Source organism: Grampus griseus, assembly GCF_964374135.1.
Source record: "Grampus griseus genome assembly, chromosome: 2".
Classification (NCBI taxonomy): domain Eukaryota; kingdom Metazoa; phylum Chordata; class Mammalia; order Artiodactyla; family Delphinidae; genus Grampus; species Grampus griseus.
The window spans coordinates 73,339,990-73,364,964 of NC_139018.1; the positions used below are offsets into that span (position 1 = coordinate 73,339,990).

At 45.3% G+C, this 24,975-nt stretch overlaps 2 protein-coding genes across 3 annotated transcripts in view; one reads left to right on the forward strand and one right to left on the reverse strand.

The window, feature by feature from the left end:
- The window catches only part of LOC309819251 (uncharacterized protein), a 38,604-nt gene extending 31,297 nt beyond the window's left edge, over positions 1 to 7,307 (forward strand). The window contains exons 7-11 of the mRNA XM_082649381.1: positions 4,668 to 4,726; positions 5,464 to 5,611; positions 6,060 to 6,195; positions 6,344 to 6,598; positions 7,046 to 7,307. Coding sequence (XP_082505507.1) covers positions 4,668 to 4,726; positions 5,464 to 5,611; positions 6,060 to 6,195; positions 6,344 to 6,598; positions 7,046 to 7,207 — 760 coding nt within the window. The 3' untranslated portion in view covers positions 7,208 to 7,307. The remainder of the gene's footprint in view (positions 1 to 4,667; positions 4,727 to 5,463; positions 5,612 to 6,059; positions 6,196 to 6,343; positions 6,599 to 7,045) is intronic.
- An 11,438-nt stretch (positions 7,308 to 18,745) lies between these two features.
- LOC309817981 (cathepsin G-like) lies at positions 18,746 to 24,614 on the reverse strand. Of its 2 annotated transcripts, none has more exons than XM_082647317.1 (7): positions 24,537 to 24,614; positions 21,932 to 22,282; positions 21,325 to 21,440; positions 20,440 to 20,587; positions 19,856 to 19,991; positions 19,453 to 19,707; positions 18,746 to 19,005 (listed from the first exon to the last, which is right to left on the reverse strand). In XM_082647317.1, exons 3-7 carry the CDS (start codon positions 21,377 to 21,379, stop codon positions 18,844 to 18,846), a joined length of 756 nt encoding a protein of 251 aa, XP_082503443.1. In that variant the 5' UTR covers positions 21,380 to 21,440; positions 21,932 to 22,282; positions 24,537 to 24,614; the 3' UTR covers positions 18,746 to 18,843. The 2 variants fall into 2 exon arrangements, with proteins under 2 accessions (XP_082503443.1, XP_082503442.1); XM_082647316.1 differs by having other exon boundaries at positions 21,698 to 22,282.
- Between the last annotated feature and the right edge of the window lie 361 nt (positions 24,615 to 24,975).

The following is a 24,975-nucleotide window of genomic DNA, read 5'->3' on the forward strand; positions in this document are numbered from 1 at the left end:
TTTAACAGTTTTTTTTTTTCCCCTCTAAGTGGTATCTAGCCTCATAGTGTTGTGGTCAGAAAAGATACTTGATATGTTTTCAATTTTCTTAAATTTACCAAGACTTGATTTGTGACCCAAGATATGATCTATCCTGGATAATGTTCCATGAGCACTTGAGAAGAAAGTGTATTCTGTTATTTTTGGATGGAATGTCCTATAAATATCAATTAAATACTCCTTGTTTAATGTGTCATTTAAAGCTTGTGTTTCCTTATTTTTTTCATTTTGGATGATCTGTCCATTGGTGAAAGTGGGTTCTATTATTGTGTTACTGTTGATTTCCCCTTTTATGGCTGTTGGCATTTGCCTTATGTATTGAGGTGCTCCTATGTTGGGTGCCTAAATATTTATAATTGTTATATCTTCTTCTTGGATTGATCCCTTTATCATTATATGGTGTCCTTCTTTGTCGCTTGTAGTAGTCTTTATTTTAAAGTCTATTTTGTCTTATATGAGAATTGCTACTCCAACTTCCTTTTGATTTCCATTTGCATGGAATATCCTTTTCCATCCCCTCACTTTCAGTCTGTATGTGTCCCTAGGTCTGAAGTGGGTCTCTTGTAGACCGCATATATATGGGTCTTGTTTTGGTATCCATTCCGCCAGTCTGTGTCTTTTGGTTGGAACATTTAATCCATTTACATTTAAGGTAATTATTGATATGTTTGTTCCTATTACCATTTTCTAAATTGTTTTGGGTTTGTTTTTGTAGGTCTTTTCCTTCTCTTGTGTTTTCTGCCTAGAGAATTCCTTTAGTGTTTGTTGTAAAGCTGCTTTGGTTGTGCTGAATTCTCTTAACTTTTGCTTGTCTGTATAGGTTTTAAGTTCTCCATCAAATCTGAATGAGATCCTTGCTGGGTAGAGTAATCTTGGTTGTAGGTTTTCCCCTTCATCACTTTATATATGTCCTGCCAGTCCCTTCTGGCTTGCAGAGTTTCTGCTGAAAGATCAGCTGTTAACTTTATGGGGATTCCCTTCTATGTTATTTGTTACTTTTCCCTTGCTGCTTTTAATATTTTTTCTTTGTATTTAATTTTTCATAGTTTGATTAATATATGTCGTGGCATGTTTCTCTTTGGATTTATCCTGTATGGGACTCTCTGTGCTTCCTGGACTTCACTGACTATTTCCTTTCCCATGTGAGGGAAGTTTTCAACTATAATCTCTTCAGATATTTTCTCAGACCCTTTCTTTTTCTCTTCTTCTTCTGGGACCCCTATAAGTTGAATATTGGTGTGTTTAATGTTGTTGCAGAGGTCTCTTAGACTGTCCTCAATTGTTTTCATTCTTTTTTCTTTATTCTGCTCTGTGGTAGTTATTTCCACTATTTTATCTTCCAGGTCACTTATCTGTTCTTCTGCCTCAGTTATTCTGCTCTTGATTCCTTCTAGAGAATTTTTAATTTCATTTATTGTGTTGTTCATCATTGTTTGTTTGCTCTTTTGTTCTTCTAGGTCCTTGTTAAACATTTCTTGTATTTTTTCCATTCTATTTCCAAGATTTTGGATCATCTTTACTATCATTCTGAATTCTTTTCAGGTAGACTGCCTATTTCCTCTTCATTTGTTTGGTCTGGTGAGTTTTTATCTTGCTCATTCATCTGCTGCATGTTTCTCTGTCTTCTCATTTTAACTTACTGTGTTTGGGGTCTCCTTTTCACAGGCTGCAGCTTTGCAGTTCCCATTGTTTTTGGTGTCTGCCCCCAGTGGGTGAGGTTGGTTCAGTGGCTTGTGTAAGCTTCCTTGTGGAGGGGACTGGTGCCTGTGTTCTGGTGTGTCGGGCTGGATCTTGTCTTTCTGGTGTGCAGGGCCATGCCCTGGGGGGTGTTTTGTGGTGTCTGTGAACTTAATATGATTTCAGGCAGCCTCTCTGCTAGTGGGTGGGGTTTTGTTTCTGTCTTGCTAGTTGATTGGCATGGGGCATCCAACACTGGAGCTTACTGACCATTGGGTGGAGCTGGGTCTTAAAGTTGAGATGGAAATGTCTGGGAGAGCTCTCACTGATTGATACTGCATGGGACCAGGAGGTCTCTAGTGGTCCAATGTCCTGAACTCAGCTCTCCCACCTCAGAGGCTTAGGCCTGACACCAGGCTGGAGCACCAAGACATTGTTAGCTACACGTCTTAGGCTTCTAAATATGTATCCAGCATCCACTGCATAGAAGTCTGATTTTCTCCTGCTGTAATTCACTTTCCAGTCCTTGCAGATTGGCTCTGTTAGATCACTCTTCTGATGCTGAGTAAGGCTGCTCACTCTTCCAGTCGGCAGCTCATTTCCTTCCTTAAGCAGGAAGATCTCTGAACTATTTTAGGTTAGTAATTCTCTTTTCATCTTTGTCTAAACTGTTATTAACTCTATTCACTGAGATTTTAATTTTAGTTTTTCATTTTTTCACTTTTGAAAGTCGTATTTAGTTCTCTTTCAAATGTTATGTCACTTTTTTTAAGGTTCATGTTCCCTGGAATTCTTTTAAGGTTTGTTTTTATTTCAACATAATAAGTTTTTCGATCTGTATTTTATTATACTAATAATATTATCCCAATAATTAACGGGTTTTTCCCCCTCTTTTCTTATCTATTGTTTCTTAGTCATGGTGTCTTGTATCTTTGTTTGCTTGTTGATCTGTTTACATTTGACTATATGTTTATCATTAAACTTGAAAAATAAATTTTTAGGTGTCAAATTCCGGAATTAAGTGAATTTCCTCTAGATTTACATTTGACTCTGCCAAGTACTTTGGTACACAAGATATAACCACATTAACGGCAGTTCAATGTTTGAGAGTCCATAAAAAGTCCAGGTAATTACAATCTTTCACGAAATTATTTGCAAGAGCTAGCCCAATACCTCTTTTTGGTTACTTTGAGCATGTAGACTTTTAAGTTCCCAGCTTATTGTGGGGAGGGTTTGACCAGACCTGCTTGTGTGGGTCTTGGTCTTTCATTTCTACACCCCTCACCTTATATGGTCATCAAAACAAAAGTGCAAATTTTGTGGGTTCAGCAAATTACCTCAGAATAATAATAGCTACTGCTGGATTCCCATTATTCCTTCTGTTTTAACCTAATAATCTCTCTTGCTTTGGGAGTTCTTCAAGACTTCTAAGGTTTTTATACATTTTAAACAGCTTTGTTTTGGGTTGTTTCTAGTGGGAAAATTGGCATGGAATCCTAGTCACTGTTAATGAAATCCCCTATCCACATCTCTATTCAGATCATTGGGAGCATATATTTTACTCCTCTTTTTTCACATGGGCAGTCTGTTGTTTCTACTTTCCCCTTTGTTTAAGTTAGAGTAATAATTTTAAAACAAAATTAAGAGTTAAAAATTTAAGTAACAATAAATTAAACTTACCCAAATACTAAGGCACTAATAAAGCTCTCATACTATTTTTGCTTTTTTTCCATTTTCTAGATATTAGTTTTCAGATTCATGAAGAAATTTCATGAGGTTGCAATCATTGAGAGTGTAATAGAGAAGGAATTAAGATCTTTACAGCTTTAAAATTGGTGATAATTGATGTATATTTATATATAGGGAGGAGATCCTTAACTTTCATAAGATTTTCAAGTGGGTTATCACAATCCATAAAAGACTGAGAATTGTATTAGTTTTCAATTCTGATACTTTTGCAAAAATTTTACCATACTATAATGTTTTTCTGTGCCAACACAGTCTTCTAAGTATTTTTATGAGTGTCTCACAGCCCACTGTGTTACTCTGCAGGACTCTGCCGTGCCTTTCTCTCAGTGATGAATGCCTGGGTCCACTTCTTCATGTGTTACGGGGAGCACAGCAGTGACGTACCTCCTTCTTAGGAGCTATCACCCCCGGGGCAGAGATGGGATTAGGTTGATGGGACTCTTATACCATGGATGAATAGGATTTGAGATGTTTTTCCACCAGGGTCTGATGGCTTGCAACAAAATCAAGTCACTAGGCCTTTTCTGCATGCAGAGAACCTTCTGGGACATAAAGGCCTTTGCCTTGAGTAGGAAGCAGGAGAACAGAAGTCGTCCACAGTGTCAGGATTTCACTGAGAGTTTGCTGGGGCTCAAGAGACCTGAGAGCATAATGGTCAGTGGAGAGCCTCATTCTTCCCTTTCCTTTCTCTGGCAGTGCCCTCCACACACTCAGGAGAGACAGCTACTCAGTCTGCATGACAACTTCTAGAAAGAAGTGGGAGCAGCAAGGGTCTCAACAGGGGGCTAAGACCAAAGGGTGAAGACATGCAGGCTCCAGTCAATGAGGGAGAGGAAGGAGGAAATAGAGAGCTCCCAGCTTTGATGCTTGTAGGGATTATTGAATTAGGTGGGTTTGAGGTTCTGGGACACAGTGACCCTGTCCCCATCCCTGTTGCCCTGGGTTCCCATTTCCACGGCCAGTAATGACTCAGCAGCTGTGCAGAATATTGCGCTGAAGCCTTGGGTTACTGTCTTCCCCCACATCACTGGCAGTTAGTGGGCAAGCCTCTTGGGCAGCCTTGGGTGATGAAACCTAGCACAGCAGCAGGAGAATGGGAATGCGAATTCTCAAGCCCCCACCCTCACCCTTCCTTCCTCTTTCAGGGGCTCAAAGTCTGGCAGGAGGAAGACCAGCAGCAACTGACTGGGCAGACTTCCCAGGACGATGCAGCCACTCCTGCTCCTGGTGGTCCTTCTCCTGCCTCCCAGGGCTAGGGCAGGTGAGTGACCGTCCCCATCCTCAGGGGCCAACCCCATCCCATAGACTCTGGAGCCAGACCACTCAGGCACTCCCTAACCCTGTATCATTGGGCAGCTTGTATGAGTTCAGAGTTCCTCAGCTCCATCATCTATAAAACAGGAATTATGTCAGGCCTACCTCAGAGAGCTGACATGAGAGTTAAATGACTCAGTGTACATAAAATTCCTGGAGTCGTCCTGGCACGTATTACTTGCTATATAAACATGCTCTCTGAACTCATTCTGCAGCTCCTGTGGCAGAGCCTAGGAGATAAAGATACAGCAATAGCAGGCCCGCCGGCTCATCCTTAGAGCCTTAAATTCATGAGCTGCCCGTGAGCTGGACTCACAGGGATCTGGAGACTCCCTGAGGAAGAAAGTAGCACGGGACTGCAGGGAGAGGCTGCTCAGAGGGCTCCGGATCTGCCATCCCCACAGCAGAGGAACCTTCCTCATTATGGGAGGCTGCAGCTGGCCTTGCCTTCTGGGGAGGTGGGAGGGAGCTGAGGCTGGGATGGGGAGCCAGCGGCGTTTCCTGCAGACTCCTGGAGCCTCCCCCAAGGCTGGTGCCCTGCAGACCCAGTTCTCATGAACCACCAGCTTCTCCGGCCCGTGTAGCACCTCTCCTGCCTCGCCATCTTCTAACATTTCTGGAGCCACCAAGCCGAAGCCCACACACCTGTCAGTGCAGAGATAAGTGCCTAATGCTTCCTTCCAGGGCAGATCATCGGAGGCCAAGAGGCCAGGCCCCATTCCCACCCTTACATGGCATATGTTCAGATCCAGACACCAGTGGGTCTGATCACTTGTGGGGGATTTCTGGTGCGAGAAGACTTTGTGATGACAGCAGCTCGCTGCTCGGGAAGGTGAGTCACTAAGGGGCTTCTGGGCACCAGCAGAGCAGGTCCAGAAGATTTCATGAGAGGAGCCATTGAAAGCAGGGTTCTAGCAATAAAGGGGTGAAAAAAGAGCAGCTAGGGCTTGGGGAGCAGGGAGCAGGCCATTGTAAATGGGGAGAAACGAGGACCTGATCAAAAAGAGCAAGATGGGGAGATGGAAGGCACACATTGGGGCTCAAAATATGAATTCAAGCTCCTTTTTTATTGTAGGGGAGGCCAAATATAAGGTCACTGAGTTTCCTACCACCCACAGCTCAAGGCTGTGGAGACCAAGGGCATAGAGCCCAGTGCCAGAGCCCTCCTGTCCCCACCTCCCTTGGCTGAGGTCTCGCCACCCTGGGCTGTCACGTGACCTGCATCGGGGAGTGCAGTTCCTGCAGCTCAGACCTACTTCTAGGCTCCCTTTCCTTTGCAGACAAATAAGTGTCATCCTGGGGGCCCACAACATCAGCAGGTTGGAAGGGACTCAGCAGCGCATACCGGTGCTCAGAGCCATCCCCCACCCCGGGTACAATCAGCGGAACCACCAGAATGACATCATGTTACTGCAGGTACCGACCCTCTGGTACTTCACCCGGGCGGCTCCCTCCCAGCTTGGGGGACCAGGGAGGGGGAAGCCGAGCAGACTCCCAGGGTGGTGGTAGGCATGGGGTGAGCATGGCATAGACAGTCCCTGAGTGCCTGCATGCTTCCTGCCAGCTGAGAAGCAGAGTCAGACATACTCGAGCTGTGAGGCCGGTGGCTCTGCCGCAGACCCAGGGCAGGCTGAGTCCTGGGACCCTGTGCACCGTGGCCGGCTGGGGCCTTCTCGGCCTGAACAGGAGAACAGACACGCTCCAAGACGTGCAGCTGACAGTGCAGAGGAATGGGGAGTGCCGTAGACGCTTCATGGTCTACACTGGCCGAACACAGATTTGTGTGGGCGACCCAAGAGAGAGGAAATGCACCTTCCTGGTAAGACCACGGGCATCTGCCGACACTGTCCGAGACAAAGGGACGTGGGCAGACTGGGAAGTGGGGACAGACTACATCCCCATGGCCTCAGTCTGGGGCCCAGAGCAGAGTGAGGTGGGGGACTTTTCCCCGTCAATCCGGTCTCTGGGGGAATAGCAGGTGCACCAGACACAGGGCGTACATGTGCAGCGTTTTCCTGGGGCCGGTGAAGGTACCTTGGCCTGGGTTGTTCTGGAGAATAACCATAGCCAGGGCTGAAGCCCAGTGATGGAAAAATCCAGAAGCTCGACTTCTGCTGCCCCTCCGCCTCCCATCTCACACACAGCCAGCAGTGGAAGGAGCCCACCCATGCCTGTTTTCTCTGAGGGAGGGCCATAGGGCCTCAGGAGGGGGGAGGCCTGGAGAATGGAGGCCCGGCTTAGTGTCCCTTCCTCTGCTTGCCCACAGGGGGACTCCGGTGGCCCTCTTGTGTGTAACAACGTGGCCCAGGGCATCGTCTCCTACGGAAACGACTTTGGGACTCCTCCAGCAGTCTTCACCAGGATTTCCAGCTTCCTGCCCTGGATACGGAGAACGATGAGACGCTTCAAAGAGTGGGGGCTGGAGTGACACCCCCTGTCACTGACTCCCCTTCTCTGGGGCAGAGCCCAGATCCAGGGCGGTTCCCAGAGCCTTAGTAAACATCCACATCTAGAGTGGAAATAACCGATTCCTCATTTGTTCATTAAACATGATTCAATACGCAGCAAATGTGTGCCAGGACTGAGTGTGAGCTCCTCCAGGAAAATGGGGTCTCTTCCCCAGGACAAGTGAATCCCCGTCGCCCCCATCCTGGGAGTCAGGGTGAGCTTCTTCTCTCCTCCAAGCCATGCATTCCTCCATCTCCCCTCCACCCGCTCTGGGGAGTGATGGAAGGACCTATCTCTTCCCAGAGTAAGGCTCCTTATTCTCCACCCTACCAGAGACTCTCCTTTAGGTATTAAAGTGTACGCCAAAACTGTGTGCCGCTGGCATGGGTAGGACAGGCAGATCAAAGGGATGATTGAAATTCCATACAAGGCCCAATTGAACATATGGTTAACAATTCTCAAATCACTGAGAAACAATTAACTTTTAATAGACGACATTGAAACAAAATAGAGAATCATTGGGGAAAAAAGATAAAGTTGGGTCCACACTTCTCATCATAATCCGAAATCACACTCAGATGGGATCAAAGATCTAAATGTAAAAAAATCAATCCATACAAGTACTAGACGAAAAAAAATAATTTACTTTCTTAAAAATATCTAACAAAACACCCATATCAAAGCTGTGCTATTCACAATGCCCAAGAGATGGGAGCTACCCAAGTGTCTATGGACAGCCAGAGTTTCTGAAACCTTTACCCATACCAGCCCTGACTGTACTATAGACCAATGTTCTCATTTTCAATGTGATGAGGGTCTCCTTCTGGTTTCGTTACTCTAAAATGATACAATACAGTATGTTGCCTAAAATAACTTGACTTTATACTAAAGATTAGCTTATGACTGATACATCAATATTATATTCAAATAATAGATTTCTGAAGTCACATAGCTTAAAACCGTGCTTTTAACACGTCAAGGTAACTGTAAAGAATCAGCTGGGAAGTTCTTCTCTGTTCATCAAAATGGTAATTACTCCTCGCAGTGTGACATTTCCCACCTGAATTTTTGTAGTTTCCATAATCTTGAATAATCACTGAACACGTGTCAAAGCGACTGATATGCAGAAATGCTTTGGTAAATTTGATCATTCTTTTATAGCTATTTCTTGCCAGAAACTCATTTGCCTAACATTCAGTGTAAGTCATTTATCAACAAAATTTTAATCAATAATACATCTTGGAAATTACTCAGTCATTTTTCCTATATTTGCTCCCACCTAGCCATAGGAATTCTCTCTTGCTTGTATGTTCTGGGGGAAAACAGTCTCATTGTTAAATGTTTGCATTGGCAGGTGGAAAGAATACTTGACGATGGAGGGGGGAGGAGAGAGCTGTGGAAGAGCCCTCGTCCAGCCCTTCCTCTCTGTGACATTTACTTAGAGCCCCAGAGCACCGCCCAGGTCAGGACTCAGTCCCCAGGAAACTCCCAGGGCAGACCCACTCTCCTCTAAGCCTCTCCCTGCCAGTCAGCACTTCCAAGGCAGCTCTCTGCCTCCAGCGGCCCTGCCAGAAACGTTTCTACAGACCTCACCGTGCTCACCTCCAGAGGACAATTCCCTTCATGATCATCCCAGAAGCCACTTCCACCACCTCTCACAGCTCAGCATCCTCCCCTGATAAGTAAACCGCAGCAGAAGATCTTTGGCAAGAAACCATTTTGCACACCAAAAACTAGAGGAAAAGAGCACAACTCCTCCCACTTTCTTTCTCCACTTTCCACCCCTGTGCCTTGGAAGCCCTACTGACTTGTCTGGAAAGTCACAAAACCATGGCAAGCTCATGGACAGAAACCCCACCAGGAACTTCTCTCCTGACCCCATAGCTCAGGCAGACTTCCGGTCCCCCAGAGGCCTGGTGCCTGTGCCCTGGGGCAGAGCGTCAGAGTCAGGAGAAGCTAGCCACTGGCGATTTGTCATAACTATAGCAACGTCACAGAAGTGAGGTCTGGTAACCTTGATAATGGTTGTCTGAGTTTGTCTGGGAAATGGTAGGTGCCTCAGGGGAAAGCCACCTGAACCTCGGGTTGGAGAAGAGAGGGCAGCCTAGGACTGCCTAAGGAAATGTCTTTCTTATAGAAATGTGAAAAAACTCTCAGAAGTGGATGAAATCTTCCAAATACATTGTGAACCATTTCAAGATTTTAGTTGGCATGACTCCCAGAACAACTAAAATACCCATTAGTCTGATACCCATCAAGATTGCTTTTTCGCCAGCAGTACCACTCCTGGGCATATATCCAGACAAAACTCTAATCCTAAAAGATACCTGCACTCCTATGTTCATAGCAGCACTATTCACAATAGGCAAGACATGGTAGCAACCTAAATGTCCATCAACAGATGAATGGATAAAGAAGATGTGGTACACGTATACAATAGAATACCACTTGTTCTTTTTTATGACTGAAATAGCACCATTTGCAGTAACATGGATGCAACTAGAGTTTATCATACTAAGTGAAATAAGTCAGAAAATGAAAGAGAAAAACCATATGATATCACTTATATGTGAAATCTAAAATATGACACAGATGAACCTATCTACGAAAGAGAAACAGACTCAAACATAGAGAACAGACTTGTGATTGCCAAGGGGGAGGGGGTTGGGGGAGGGGTGGAGTGGGAGGTTGGGCTTAGCAGATGTAAGATATTATATATGGAATGGATGAACAGCAAGGTCCTACTGTGTAGCACAGAGAGAACTACATGCAGTATCGTATGATTAACCATTATGAAAAAGAATATTTTTAAAAAATAATGTATTTATGTATAACTGAATCACTTTGCTGTACAAAAGAAATTAACACAACATTGTAAATCAGCTATACTTCAATTAAAAAAATAGGGCTTCCCTGGTGGTGCAGTGGTTGAGAATCTGCCTGCTAATGCAGGGGACACGGGTTCGAGCCCTGGTCTGGGAAGATCCCACATGCCGTGGAGCAACTAGGCCCGTGAGCCACAACTACTGAGCCTGCGTGTCTGGAGCCTGTGCTCCGCAACAAGAGAGGCCGCGATAGTGAGTGGCCCCCGCTCGCCACAACTAGAGAAATCCCTCGCACAGAAACAAAGACCCAACACAGCCAAAAATAAATTAATTAATTAATTTTAAAACATAAGATTGCTTTTTCAAGTTTCCACCGAATTTTCAGAGGTATAATTTTCCCAGGCTACATTACAATCCACGGTTTTGTTGTGGATTTTTTGTTGTGGATACAAAACATTACTAAACCGTTTTGACATCCGTAAATTTAACAGGCCTCTCTCCAAACACTCCCCCCCCCCCAGTATCCCACACTCACTTTGCCCTGGCGGGAGCAGATCAGATGACTCCACTGACTAGCCACTGGCTCTGCCGGCTCAGGGACCTTCCTGAGTTACAAGCCCTGGGACGGTACTACGGGTTCCCAGAAAGACAAGACTCTTTTGCGCTCCTCACCTTCTGTCCCAGTGAGCCGCAGTCAACACGAAGTTGTCTTATGCCGGGAAACCCCTACATCTGCTCCAGTCTTGTTTGTTGTCATAGAAACATACAGAGACCATGTAGGGTGGGGCTTGCGGTCTGGTCTTTCTGCCTCATTTGATCTCTCCTGAAAGAGAAAATTTCCCTGGATCTCTCTGTTCATAGGAAACAGGACGGGCACTGCCTGGTGACCTAAAACAATGGGATGTCCAGAGGATAGTCTGCAGTGGTCTTCAGGGACTCAGCACAATGAGATGGGGGCTCCAGGCTTCCCTGGGCAGCATGGCGGGCTGGCAGCATGACCTGTTTCCTTGCTTAGCTCTTATCTCCCTGTAGAGATGAGGAGCTCAGCCCTTGTTCTGGAGCACTTCAAATACATGTGAAGGGGAAGGGATCTGTCTTCCAGATAAACCATCTAGAAGACCTGGAAATAAATCTCTCTGACCTACCCTGGTTATTTCTTTGTCCCTGAGATTTTCAGACCCCCTGTGTCCTGCTTACTTCCAGGTGAGACTGGTTTCTAAACCCTGAAAATTTGAGCTCATGGAGCAGAATGCTCTGGCTTCTTTCTCCCCCATCATGAGTCAGGCACATAGTAAATGTCCCACAAATACTTGTTGGATAAGTGAATGAACAGTCCCCCAAATTGCTTTTGGTCCTAATGCAGCCTGAACCTCAGCACAGGTTTATCTTTTTAAGGAATTTAGCCATCAAGATAAAGAGGAACACCTGTACAGGATTAGAAATCAGAGTGAGGTTGGGAAATGGGAGGAGGGGGCCTGGGTGGAAGCCAGCTTCCATTAGGGCCATGATCAGTGGTGAGGCAACACTGAGAGGCCCACTTAGGTTCTGGATATATCCGCCCTGGTGGAGCAGGGTGCCTCAAGAAAGTGGGGAGAGTGAGAAGGTGACATCTAGGAAACAGTGTAAGATAGCTCTTTCATTCTTGGTCTAGACAATAGCTCTTGGGATAGAGGAACCCACTCTTAGCTTTGGAGAATGGGAAGTTATAAGCCTCATTTTCAGCTTTCCCTCCACACCAGGATCCTGTGCCATCCTAATTATAAGTAACTTTCCATGTGCCAAGGTGTGACCTATGGAGAGGAGAAGACCCACCAGGTCTCCGTGGGAGTCTTTCCTGTAATCTGTGCACTATATACCCAGTGGCAGGTCTGGGGTTTAGCAAATTTCTGGGAACGGACTGAGGCAAGGAACAATCATAGCAATAGTCTTGCTGGGGCACTGGGGAAGTGCTGCTGCTGGAATAAGCCAGGCCTCTGAGGATAGGGAGAGTCACTTACCTCTTTCAGCCCTGGAGGTAGGAGATTGGCCACTAAGCACAGGAGCAGCAGCATATTCTCTGAAAAGCTGAGCAGGCCTGCAGTGGCGTGTGATTTCTCCTTCCAGGTTTTTGCAATCCTGAGTTTCAAAGGGCAGGCTCAGGGCCCACCAATTTACTCCTGGTTCTACTGATTCTCAAGACATGAGCTTTCATCAGAAAAGTCTGTATGGTGAGGGTGTTGCAAGAACCCCATTCTTGGGCCCTTGGTAGTCAGCATGATCACGTTCACCTAGAGAAAATCCTGAACTCTGAATGGAGGAAGGGCTTTGGGGGGTTTGGGCATTAATCAGAAATGGTGTCCCCTTCCTCTAAGTTCAGTCCTCCAAGAGCATAAATCTGACCCCACCGTGCTTTTTGTTTGTCATTCGGTAACTGTCTACTTCCTAGAAAAAAAACCAAAAAAGCATACAACTATCCAATTATACTCTTTGCAGAGCTTCGGAGTTTTTTTTTGATAGCTGAAGAGGTTTTTTGTCGTTGTTCTAAATGCAAAAGTACCAAGAAAAAGTCTTTCCTAAAACACATTAGCCAAGAGCCTAGCCATCCATCAATTTCTTGGTAGTTTCAGGCAACTGCAAACTGTTGGGGAAGGGGGTGAGGACCAGAGATTGAGGATGAAGTGGAGGTGGGGTATTGATGAGAGTACCAGGAAGATAAGGTGATGACAGAATAGGAGAGTTTAAGAAGAGGGGTTTGACAGACAAATGCACCTGAGTTTATTGTGTGGTCCAGTTCCAGGTAGCCCTTATAAAGCCAGTATTATTCTCAACTTGTTGATATTTCAAAGGTTTAAAAGACCCCAATATTAAAGTAGTTGGGAAGCATCAGGTAGAGACGGAAAGAGGATAAACAAACTTTGTCATTCATTCTAAGTTTTCCAGGTCACTCCTCTCCCACCTGGCCCAGGTAATCTGGGCTCCAGGGATGACCATGATGTGGGCAAATGTTCTGCCCCCCAAGGCTCCTTGCTCCTGGTGAGGAACCAGGCATATTTGCTCACGCAGTTCTCTGCACACAGGTGCTTAGAGTTGTCAGCCTTTAGAAGGGCAAGTTCCAAGCTATGATTCTACTTAGAATACAGGCAATCAGCCAGACAGTTTAGATTACTTCTATCTGTTCTTTTATAATTTAGTACAGATATGAGAAGACTTCTAGAACCTTATCTCAAACTGAACATAAGGTTTAAGCTGTTTTTGCATCATTGGCTCAGTCATTACCCACAAGGTAGAACATATATCTTCTCATTTTCATTCTCTGCCTCAAGAATGACAGTTCCTTAAAGGGGATATATTGCCTCTTACCTTTGATAATTTACCTCTCCTCCCCACGGCCAATTTGCAAACCACAAGTATGCTCAGCAATGTTGCAGTAATTTATTAAATAACTGTGTTGACACACTGGTCTTTAACGCACCTATAAACTATTATTTATGATGTTTGGGAAGTACAGAAAATCAACGATGATAGACTATAATTTTAGCCCAAAGGAGGTGTTTATCATTTTAACGAATCTTGTCACATAGAACCATGGGAGTTTTCACAGTTTCTGCAGCTGGTTTCCTGTGCATTTGGCAGTGCTCTCACATTTTTCTGATAGGCAGTTTTCCTCTGAGCTATTTGGACCCCACCTTGGACTACACTTCCACCCCACACATGGCTCAGGCCTCCCTTCTTCCAGGGTTCCCCATGGATGCACGTAATAGCGATCAACCGTTGTCTCTGCTCTCCTTCCACTCCCCTCCTCCTCCTATCTCACCTGACCCACAGCTAGCTCTGCTGCACAGACCCAGGGCAAAAGGCACCTGTGTCTGAGCTTAGCGATCCTTCCAGAAGAGCAGCTGGCTGCTCTTGTGAAGTTAACACTAACAAATTTGTAATTGCTTCAGAACTTTTCAGTGAACAGAAGTAAAAAAGGAAGAAGGAAAACGAACAGGGTGTCAGATGTGTGGGACACTACATGCAACATATGTTTAGGGAGTCCCAGAAGCAGGGGAGATGGTTGAAAATTTCACAATATTGATGGGAAAAAAAAAAAACCCTGAAGCATTAATGTTCAAAACCAAGAAGCTCAGTGAACTCCAAGTAGGATAAAGTATCATAGAAGAATGGGCAAGATTTCCCCCATGCCTCCTTCCCTTCTCTCCTAGATCTCATCATTTTATTTCCAGTCCAGCCCTCTCTTCAGATAGCACCTCTGGCTCATTCTCTCCCACAGCTGCTCCTTCTGTGTTATGTCCACATGTGAGAAGTGCTGGGATGGAGCTACTTCTGGGGTCTATGACATCATTCAGACATGGGGCCTCTTCTCCTTGATCTAGAAAGCTAAGTGCTCTTAAGGGAAAAGTAGCTTCAACAGTGCTGTCCATGTGCAGAAGAGGTAGCTGACCACTTTCTCCAAATAACATCTTCTACCATTAGGGCTTTTTTCAATTGAATTGCAAAAGATTCTTTTTTTTAATTACTGTTTAAATTACTAATTAAATTATGTGGTAAAATATACCTAATGGAAAATTTACCTATTAACCAATTTTAAGTGTGCAGTTCAATGGCATTAAGTACATGCACATCGTTGTGCAACCTTCACCATTAACCATCTTAAGAAATTTTTCACCTTCCCAAATTGAAACTCTGAACCCACTAAACAGTAACTCCCCATTACCCTTTCCCCCTAGCCCCTGGGAATCACCATTCTACTTTGTGTCGCTATGAATTTGCAAGAGATTCTTAAATAAATGCAAGAGTCTTGAGCACGGTCATATCATCAGTCTTATACCTCATTTATCACTTACACCTTAATAGGCAGTAGACAAAACCTATACAAATGGAGACTGTAAGAAAAGAAGAAGGGATGAAGGGAGAGCTGGAGGGGGCAAGTCATCACAAACAAGCCTGCCTGAATTCATCCTCTGCCCCTGACCACCAAATTGAAGCCAAGGTTCCTCCTACCTTTTCCTGAATGTACAGGTACGCTAGAGAGGCCTAACGCTCCATACTTTTGGCCATTTTGTAAGCTAAAGAAAGAAATGAGAAGCAAATTTCCTCATCTGGGTGGAGTATCGACGGCATCTGGGACAACTGAAAGATGCCTGAAGCCTGGGGAGGGCCTCTGTTCTTGTTTTCAAGGAAAGAAGAGCCCCAGTTAAAAGTGACTGCCCCCACCTGGGCATCCCCCTCTGGCCTTTCTATAAAACTCACTGTATTGAGAAGAATGGGGATGCAGAGGAAATATTTGCGGAATTGCCTCCAGAAACCACATCCCTCGTCCTGACCCTCAGTGGAGCCACTCCCTAGAGTGGAGGATGGGATCTTCTCCCACTGGTCTGGTATTCTTCATTGCCTGACAGGTGAGTTTGGCATGAGGCTTGAGAACACTCAACTTGTGGCTTGGTCTAGGAGGTCCCAGCCTTAGGCTCTGAGGAGAATTTCCACAAGAGAGGATACAGAGATTCCAGAAGAAACTCAGGTTAGTCAAACACTATCAATTTACTGAGACGTACGGATGACTGGAAAGCCCCAAGGAGAGAGATTTCATTTCAAAGAAACAGATGGGATGATCACTTGGTCCCGTGATACAAATAGATCTAAGAGCAGCAGGCTGAATGGCCCTATGGCCAGAGGGACTGGAAGAGAATACAGTTGAAGAACAGAACATTCTGATTGAGAGAATGCTGGCTGGGAGTTGGGAGACCAGGGTCCAGTTCCTGTGAAGAACACGCCACATGGCTGTGTTGGTCACTACCTGGCCTCGTAGTTTTTAATGGTTAGTGTCTATCAGTGTATTTCAAAATTTTTCTTTCTACAGTCATGAATATTTTCCTTAAGTAAAATTTGGACACATGCCAAATATTTAAAACAGATGCATAGCTCTGATTAAATGGTGTGGGGTGGAGGTTTGATCTCTTTCTTTTCTTTCCCTTCTAGGCAGTTCCACAATTTGAAAACCATGAGACGTGATGAAACTCGATGGACAAACAGCTGGTCTACCAGAGCCATCCTGCAGACCATGGGGCACTTGCCGTTTTACCTGGTCTGGGTCTTTTGTCTGCATCAGGATGTGGGTTGTCTTTCCCCCCAGGGATTTGCTGTGGATCGTTTCCTCCTCCATGACGTTTTGGGCACCATGCTTCACAATTATTTGTGGTAGAAAAGGTGAGGTGGGTGCACTCCTACTGGCTTTCATTAGTCATCTGGTCTCTCCTTGCTTGGGAATTTGAAATCTCAGTGATGACTGTCATGCCAGCAAAGGCTTTCACTCTCCAGTGTCAATACCCGGAGGTGAGGTCATTCAGACCATATCACAGGCTGGCTACGACTGAAACACATACTAACAGTCAACGTTGTAATTGTACACTCAAGCACTAACCCGGCAACTTTTCTGGATTGTTGAAATGATATAGAACTTTTCTATACACAAAACAGTGAATCACACTGTAGCCAGAGGAAATTATACTTCTGGAAATTCAGTAGAAACTTGAAAACGTAATCATAAAAGGATATCAGTCTAATGGGTTTTTTAGTTGTTCTGGGGGTCATGCCAACTAAAACCTTGAAATGGTTCATAATGTATTTGGAAGATTTCATCCACTTCTGAGAGTTTTTTCACATTTCTATAAGAAAGACATTTCCTTAGGCAGTCCTAGGCTGCCCTCTCTTCTCCAACCCGAGGTTCAGGTGGCTTTCCCCTGGGGCACCCACCATTTCCCAGACAAACTCAGACAACCATTATCAAGGTTACCAGACCTCACTTCTGTGACGTTGCTATAGTTATGACAAATCAGCTTCTCCTGACTCTGACGCTCTGCCCCAGGGCACAGGCACCAGGCCTCTGGGGGACCGGAAGTCTGCCTGAGCTATGGGGTCAGGAGAGAAGTTCCCGGTGGGGTTTCTGTCCATGAGCTTGCCATGGTTTTGTGACTTTCCAGACAAGTCAGTAGGGTTTCCAAGGCACAGAGGTGGAAAGTGGAGAAAGAAAGTGGGAGGAGTTGTGCTCTTTTCCTCTAGTTTTTGGTGTGCAAAATGGTTTCTTGCCAAAGCTCTGCTGCTGCGGTTTACTTATCAGGGGAGGGTGCTGAGCTGTGAGAGGCGGTGGAAGTGGCTTCTGGGATGGTCATGAAGGGAATTGTCCTCTGGAGGTGAGCACGGTGAGGTCTGTAGAAACGTTTCTGGCAGGGCCGCTGGAGGCAGAGAGCTGCCTTGGAAGTGCTGACTGGCAGGGAGAGGCTTAGAGGAGAGTGGGTCTGCCCTGGGAGTTTCTTGGGGACTGAGTCCTGACCTGGGCGGTGCTCTGGGGCTCTAAGTAAATGTCACAGAGAGGAAGGGCTGGACGAGGGCTCTTCCACAGCTCTCTCCTCCCCCCTCCATCGTCAAGTATTCTTTCCACCTGCCAATGCAAACATTTAACAATGAGACTGTTTTCCCCCAGAACATACAAGCAAGAGAGAATTCCTATGGCTAGGTGGGAGCAAATATAGGAAAAATGACTGAGTAATTTCCAAGATGTATTATTGATTAAAATTTTGTTGATAAATGACTTACACTGAATGTTAGGCAAATGAGTTTCTGGCAAGAAATAGCTATAAAAGAATGATCAAATTTACCAAAGCATTTCTGCATATCAGTCGCTTTGACACGTGTTCAGTGATTATTCAAGATTATGGAAACTACAAAAATTCAGGTGGGAAATGTCACACTGCGAGGAGTAATTACCATTTTGATGAACAGAGAAGAACTTCCCAGCTGATTCTTTACAGTTACCTTGACGTGTTAAAAGCACGGTTTTAAGCTATGTGACTTCAGAAATCTATTATTTGAATATAATATTGATGTATCAGTCATAAGCTAATCTTTAGTATAAAGTCAAGTTATTTTAGGCAACATACTGTATTGTATCATTTTAGAGTAACGAAACCAGAAGGAGACCCTCATCACATTGAAAATGAGAACATTGGTCTATAGTACAGTCAGGGCTGGTATGGGTAAAGGTTTCAGAAACTCTGGCTGTCCATAGACACTTGGGTAGCTCCCATCTCTTGGGCATTGTGAATAGCACAGCTTTGATATGGGTGTTTTGTTAGATATTTTTAAGAAAGTAAATTATTTTTTTTCGTCTAGTACTTGTATGGATTGATTTTTTTACATTTAGATCTTTGATCCCATCTGAGTGTGATTTCGGATTATGATGAGAAGTGTGGACCCAACTTTATCTTTTTTCCCCAATGATTCTCTATTTTGTTTCAATGTCGTCTATTAAAAGTTAATTGTTTCTCAGTGATTTGAGAATTGTTAACCATATGTTCAATTGGGCCTTGTATGGAATTTCAATCATCCCTTTGATCTGCCTGTCCTACCCATGCCAGCGGCACACAGTTTTGGCGTACACTTTAATACCTAAAGGAGAGTCTCTGGTAGGGTGGAGAATAAGGAGCCTTACTCTGGGAAGAGATAGGTCCTTCCATCACTCCCCAGAGCGGGTGGAGGGGAGATGGAGGAATGCATGGCTTGGAGGAGAGAAGAAGCTCACCCTGACTCCCAGGATGGGGGCGACGGGGATTCACTTGTCCTGGGGAAGAGACCCCATTTTCCTGGAGGAGCTCACACTCAGTCCTGGCACACATTTGCTGCGTATTGAATCATGTTTAATGAACAAATGAGGAATCGGTTATTTCCACTCTAGATGTGGATGTTTACTAAGGCTCTGGGAACCGCCCTGGATCTGGGCTCTGCCCCAGAGAAGGGGAGTCAGTGACAGGGGGTGTCACTCCAGCCCCCACTCTTTGAAGCGTCTCATCGTTCTCCGTATCCAGGGCAGGAAGCTGGAAATCCTGGTGAAGACTGCTGGAGGAGTCCCAAAGTCGTTTCCGTAGGAGACGATGCCCTGGGCCACGTTGTTACACACAAGAGGGCCACCGGAGTCCCCCTGTGGGCAAGCAGAGGAAGGGACACTAAGCCGGGCCTCCATTCTCCAGGCCTCCCCCCTCCTGAGGCCCTATGGCCCTCCCTCAGAGAAAACAGGCATGGGTGGGCTCCTTCCACTGCTGGCTGTGTGTGAGATGGGAGGCGGAGGGGCAGCAGAAGTCGAGCTTCTGGATTTTTCCATCACTGGGCTTCAGCCCTGGCTATGGTTATTCTCCAGAACAACCCAGGCCAAGGTACCTTCACCGGCCCCAGGAAAACGCTGCACATGTACGCCCTGTGTCTGGTGCACCTGCTATTCCCCCAGAGACCGGATTGACGGGGAAAAGTCCCCCACCTCACTCTGCTCTGGGCCCCAGACTGAGGCCATGGGGATGTAGTCTGTCCCCACTTCCCAGTCTGCCCACGTCCCTTTGTCTCGGACAGTGTCGGCAGATGCCCGTGGTCTTACCAGGAAGGTGCATTTCCTCTCTCTTGGGTCGCCCACACAAATCTGTGTTCGGCCAGTGTAGACCATGAAGCGTCTACGGCACTCCCCATTCCTCTGCACTGTCAGCTGCACGTCTTGGAGCGTGTCTGTTCTCCTGTTCAGGCCGAGAAGGCCCCAGCCGGCCACGGTGCACAGGGTCCCAGGACTCAGCCTGCCCTGGGTCTGCGGCAGAGCCACCGGCCTCACAGCTCGAGTATGTCTGACTCTGCTTCTCAGCTGGCAGGAAGCATGCAGGCACTCAGGGACTGTCTATGCCATGCTCACCCCATGCCTACCACCACCCTGGGAGTCTGCTCGGCTTCCCCCTCCCTGGTCCCCCAAGCTGGGAGGGAGCCGCCCGGGTGAAGTACCAGAGGGTCGGTACCTGCAGTAACATGATGTCATTCTGGTGGTTCCGCTGATTGTACCCGGGGTGGGGGATGGCTCTGAGCACCGGTATGCGCTGCTGAGTCCCTTCCAACCTGCTGATGTTGTGGGCCCCCAGGATGACACTTATTTGTCTGCAAAGGAAAGGGAGCCTAGAAGTAGGTCTGAGCTGCAGGAACTGCACTCCCCGATGCAGGTCACGTGACAGCCCAGGGTGGCGAGACCTCAGCCAAGGGAGGTGGGGACAGGAGGGCTCTGGCACTGGGCTCTATGCCCTTGGTCTCCACAGCCTTGAGCTGTGGGTGGTAGGAAACTCAGTGACCTTATATTTGGCCTCCCCTACAATAAAAAAGGAGCTTGAATTCATATTTTGAGCCCCAATGTGTGCCTTCCATCTCCCCATCTTGCTCTTTTTGATCAGGTCCTCGTTTCTCCCCATTTACAATGGCCTGCTCCCTGCTCCCCAAGCCCTAGCTGCTCTTTTTTCACCCCTTTATTGCTAGAACCCTGCTTTCAATGGCTCCTCTCATGAAATCTTCTGGACCTGCTCTGCTGGTGCCCAGAAGCCCCTTAGTGACTCACCTTCCCGAGCAGCGAGCTGCTGTCATCACAAAGTCTTCTCGCACCAGAAATCCCCCACAAGTGATCAGACCCACTGGTGTCTGGATCTGAACATATGCCATGTAAGGGTGGGAATGGGGCCTGGCCTCTTGGCCTCCGATGATCTGCCCTGGAAGGAAGCATTAGGCACTTATCTCTGCACTGACAGGTGTGTGGGCTTCGGCTTGGTGGCTCCAGAAATGTTAGAAGATGGCGAGGCAGGAGAGGTGCTACACGGGCCGGAGAAGCTGGTGGTTCATGAGAACTGGGTCTGCAGGGCACCAGCCTTGGGGGAGGCTCCAGGAGTCTGCAGGAAACGCCGCTGGCTCCCCATCCCAGCCTCAGCTCCCTCCCACCTCCCCAGAAGGCAAGGCCAGCTGCAGCCTCCCATAATGAGGAAGGTTCCTCTGCTGTGGGGATGGCAGATCCGGAGCCCTCTGAGCAGCCTCTCCCTGCAGTCCCGTGCTACTTTCTTCCTCAGGGAGTCTCCAGATCCCTGTGAGTCCAGCTCACGGGCAGCTCATGAATTTAAGGCTCTAAGGATGAGCCGGCGGGCCTGCTATTGCTGTATCTTTATCTCCTAGGCTCTGCCACAGGAGCTGCAGAATGAGTTCAGAGAGCATGTTTATATAGCAAGTAGTACGTGCCAGGACGACTCCAGGAATTTTATGTACACTGAGTCATTTAACTCTCATGTCAGCTCTCTGAGGTAGGCCTGACATAATTCCTGTTTTATAGATGATGGAGCTGAGGAACTCTGAACTCATACAAGCTGCCCAATGATACAGGGTTAGGGAGTGCCTGAGTGGTCTGGCTCCAGAGTCTATGGGATGGGGTTGGCCCCTGAGGATGGGGACGGTCACTCACCTGCCCTAGCCCTGGGAGGCAGGAGAAGGACCACCAGGAGCAGGAGTGGCTGCATCGTCCTGGGAAGTCTGCCCAGTCAGTTGCTGCTGGTCTTCCTCCTGCCAGACTTTGAGCCCCTGAAAGAGGAAGGAAGGGTGAGGGTGGGGGCTTGAGAATTCGCATTCCCATTCTCCTGCTGCTGTGCTAGGTTTCATCACCCAAGGCTGCCCAAGAGGCTTGCCCACTAACTGCCAGTGATGTGGGGGAAGACAGTAACCCAAGGCTTCAGCGCAATATTCTGCACAGCTGCTGAGTCATTACTGGCCGTGGAAATGGGAACCCAGGGCAACAGGGATGGGGACAGGGTCACTGTGTCCCAGAACCTCAAACCCACCTAATTCAATAATCCCTACAAGCATCAAAGCTGGGAGCTCTCTATTTCCTCCTTCCTCTCCCTCATTGACTGGAGCCTGCATGTCTTCACCCTTTGGTCTTAGCCCCCTGTTGAGACCCTTGCTGCTCCCACTTCTTTCTAGAAGTTGTCATGCAGACTGAGTAGCTGTCTCTCCTGAGTGTGTGGAGGGCACTGCCAGAGAAAGGAAAGGGAAGAATGAGGCTCTCCACTGACCATTATGCTCTCAGGTCTCTTGAGCCCCAGCAAACTCTCAGTGAAATCCTGACACTGTGGACGACTTCTGTTCTCCTGCTTCCTACTCAAGGCAAAGGCCTTTATGTCCCAGAAGGTTCTCTGCATGCAGAAAAGGCCTAGTGACTTGATTTTGTTGCAAGCCATCAGACCCTGGTGGAAAAACATCTCAAATCCTATTCATCCATGGTATAAGAGTCCCATCAACCTAATCCCATCTCTGCCCCGGGGGTGATAGCTCCTAAGAAGGAGGTACGTCACTGCTGTGCTCCCCGTAACACATGAAGAACTGGACCCAGGCATTCATCACTGAGAGAAAGGCACGGCAGAGTCCTGCAGAGAAACACAAGGGGTTGTGAGACAGTTTTCACAATACTTCAAAGTTTCTCTGTTGGCATAGAAAGCACTACAATATAGTAAAATTTTTGCAAAAGTATCAGAATTGAAAGCTAATACAATTCTCAGTCTTTTATGGATTATGATAAGCCCACTTGAAAATGTTATAAAATTAAGGATCCTCTCCCTATATATAAATATACACAGGTTATAGCTTATTTTCAGAGCTGCCAAGAACTTAATCCTTCCTCTAATGCATGGTTTATGACTGCAACCTCATGAAATTTCTTCATGCATCTGAAAAGTAATATGCAGAAAACAGGGAAAAAGAAACGAAAATAGTATAACAGCTTTATTAGTGCCTTAGCATCTGGGTAACTTTAATTTATTGTTAATTAAAGTTTTACAACACTTTATTTTATTTTAAAAACTTTAATGTAACTTTTTTACAAAGTAAAGGATAAAGAGTAGCATGCGAAGAAATGGGAGTCAAATATATATGCTCCCAATGATCTTAATAGAGATGTAGATAAGGGATTTCATTAACAGTGACTAGGATTTCATGCCCATCTTCCCACCAAAAACAACCGAAAGAAACCTGTTTAAAATGGCTAAAAACCTTAAAAGCCTTGAAGAAATGCAAATGTAGGAGTGAATACCAGGCCCAAACTGAAGGAATAATGGGTGTCCAGTTAGACAGTTACTACTGTTCTGTGGAAATTTGCTGAACCCACAAAATTCAAACTTCTGTTTTAATGAGCATATAAAGTGAGAGGTATAGAAATCAAAGAGGGAGGAGATATGGGGATATATGTATATGTATAGCTGATTCACTTTGTTATAAAGCAGAAACTAACACACCACTGTAAAGCAATTATACTCCAATAAAGATGTTAAAAAAATAAAAAATAAATAAAATTTAAAAAATAAAAGAAATTTAAAAAAAAACAAATCAAAGACCAAGACCCACACAAGCAGGTCTAGTCAAACCCTCCTCACAATAAGCTGGGAACTGAAAAGTTTACACACTCAAAGTAACAAAGAAGAGTTAATGGGCAAGTGCTTGCATGTAATTTCATGAAAGATGGAAATAGTACTGGACTTTCATGGACTCTCATACCTTGAACTTCGATTAATGTTGTTATGGACTGTTTGCTAAAGTACCTGGCAAAATCAAATGCAAATGTAGAGGAAATTCACTTAATTCCAGTGTTTGAATTACACCTAAATATTGTTTTTCAAGTACAATGACAAACATATAGTCAAATATAAACAGATCAACAAGCAAGCAAAGATATAAGACACCATGACTAATAAACAATAGATAAGAGAAAAAATACTTTAATTATTGGGATAATACTATTAGTAAAATAAAATATAGATTGCAAAAAAAATTATGCTGAAATAAAAACAAGCTTTAAAAGCACTCCCATGTTATGTCATAATTCTAGTTATTACTTTAAAATGTATATCTCAGAAATTACTAAATTTCCTTGTCAATTGCATTATTATGAACTTTCACCAAATCTTTAACCGTGGTCATTTTTAAGTCTTTTGTCATTTACAGACAGTTCTGGGTGTACTCGATGCTTTTGCAAATATGTTCCTATAAAAGGGTTTCATCTTCAAGGAATTCATAGAAAAGACTCTGAAAAGTACAGGTTTCTGGTAACTGACTATACTGCTGAACTGAATGAATAAGCATTTTCAGAACTCTAATGGAAAACTGATGAATTCATAAAAGTGCTAACAAAAGATCAAGATGAAAAAAAATTAATTACACGGGACTGAGTGAACTGATGAGGATGATTATAATTTTTGTGACTTTCTGTTTGAATAATAAAAAAAAAAATCTCACAAGGACTCAGAGGCAAAAAATATACAAATCAATTTTTACTGCAAAGTAAAGGAGCTGTTCCAGTGGAGGATTCCTGGACTGAATGTCAATATTATGACATAGTGTGTTTCATGTTTGGTAATTGCAATCATTATTGCTTTTGTTGTGGTCATCCATTTACAATGCTTGGTGTCAGTTTATTTACCTCTTGTAAAAATAAAATACAGTGTGTGTGTGTGTGTGTGTGTGAAAAAAAAAAAAAGCACTCCGGGGAACATTAACCTTAAAAAAATGACATCTGAAAAAGACCTAAATACAACTTCTAAAAGTGAGAAATATGAAAACACCAAAATTAAAGTCACAGTGAATAAAGTTAATAACAGATTAGACAAAGATGAAAATAGAATTACTAACCTGAAATAGCTCAGAAAGAATTGTCAAGAATAGAGCACAGGGCTTCCCTGGTGGTGCAGTGATTGAGAGTCCGCCTGCCGATGCAGGGAACATGGGTTCGTGCCCCGGTCCAGGAGGATCCCACATGCTGCAGAGCGGCTCGGCCCGTGAGCCATGGCCGCTGGGCCTGCGCGTCCGGAGCCTGTGCTCCGCAACAGGAGAGGCCACAGCGGTGAGAGGCCAGCATACCGCAAAAAAAAAAAAAAATAGAGCACAGACAGGCATAAAGATAAAAATATAGAAAACAGTAGAATTAGAAGGTTGAACATATATTGAATTAAAGTTCTAGAAGAAGAGAGAGAGAATGGGGGAGAAAAGTAATATATAGTGAGATAGTGGTTGAGATTTTGTTAAAACTGATGACAAAAATGCAGTTAGAGGTTAAAAAAATACCAATAAA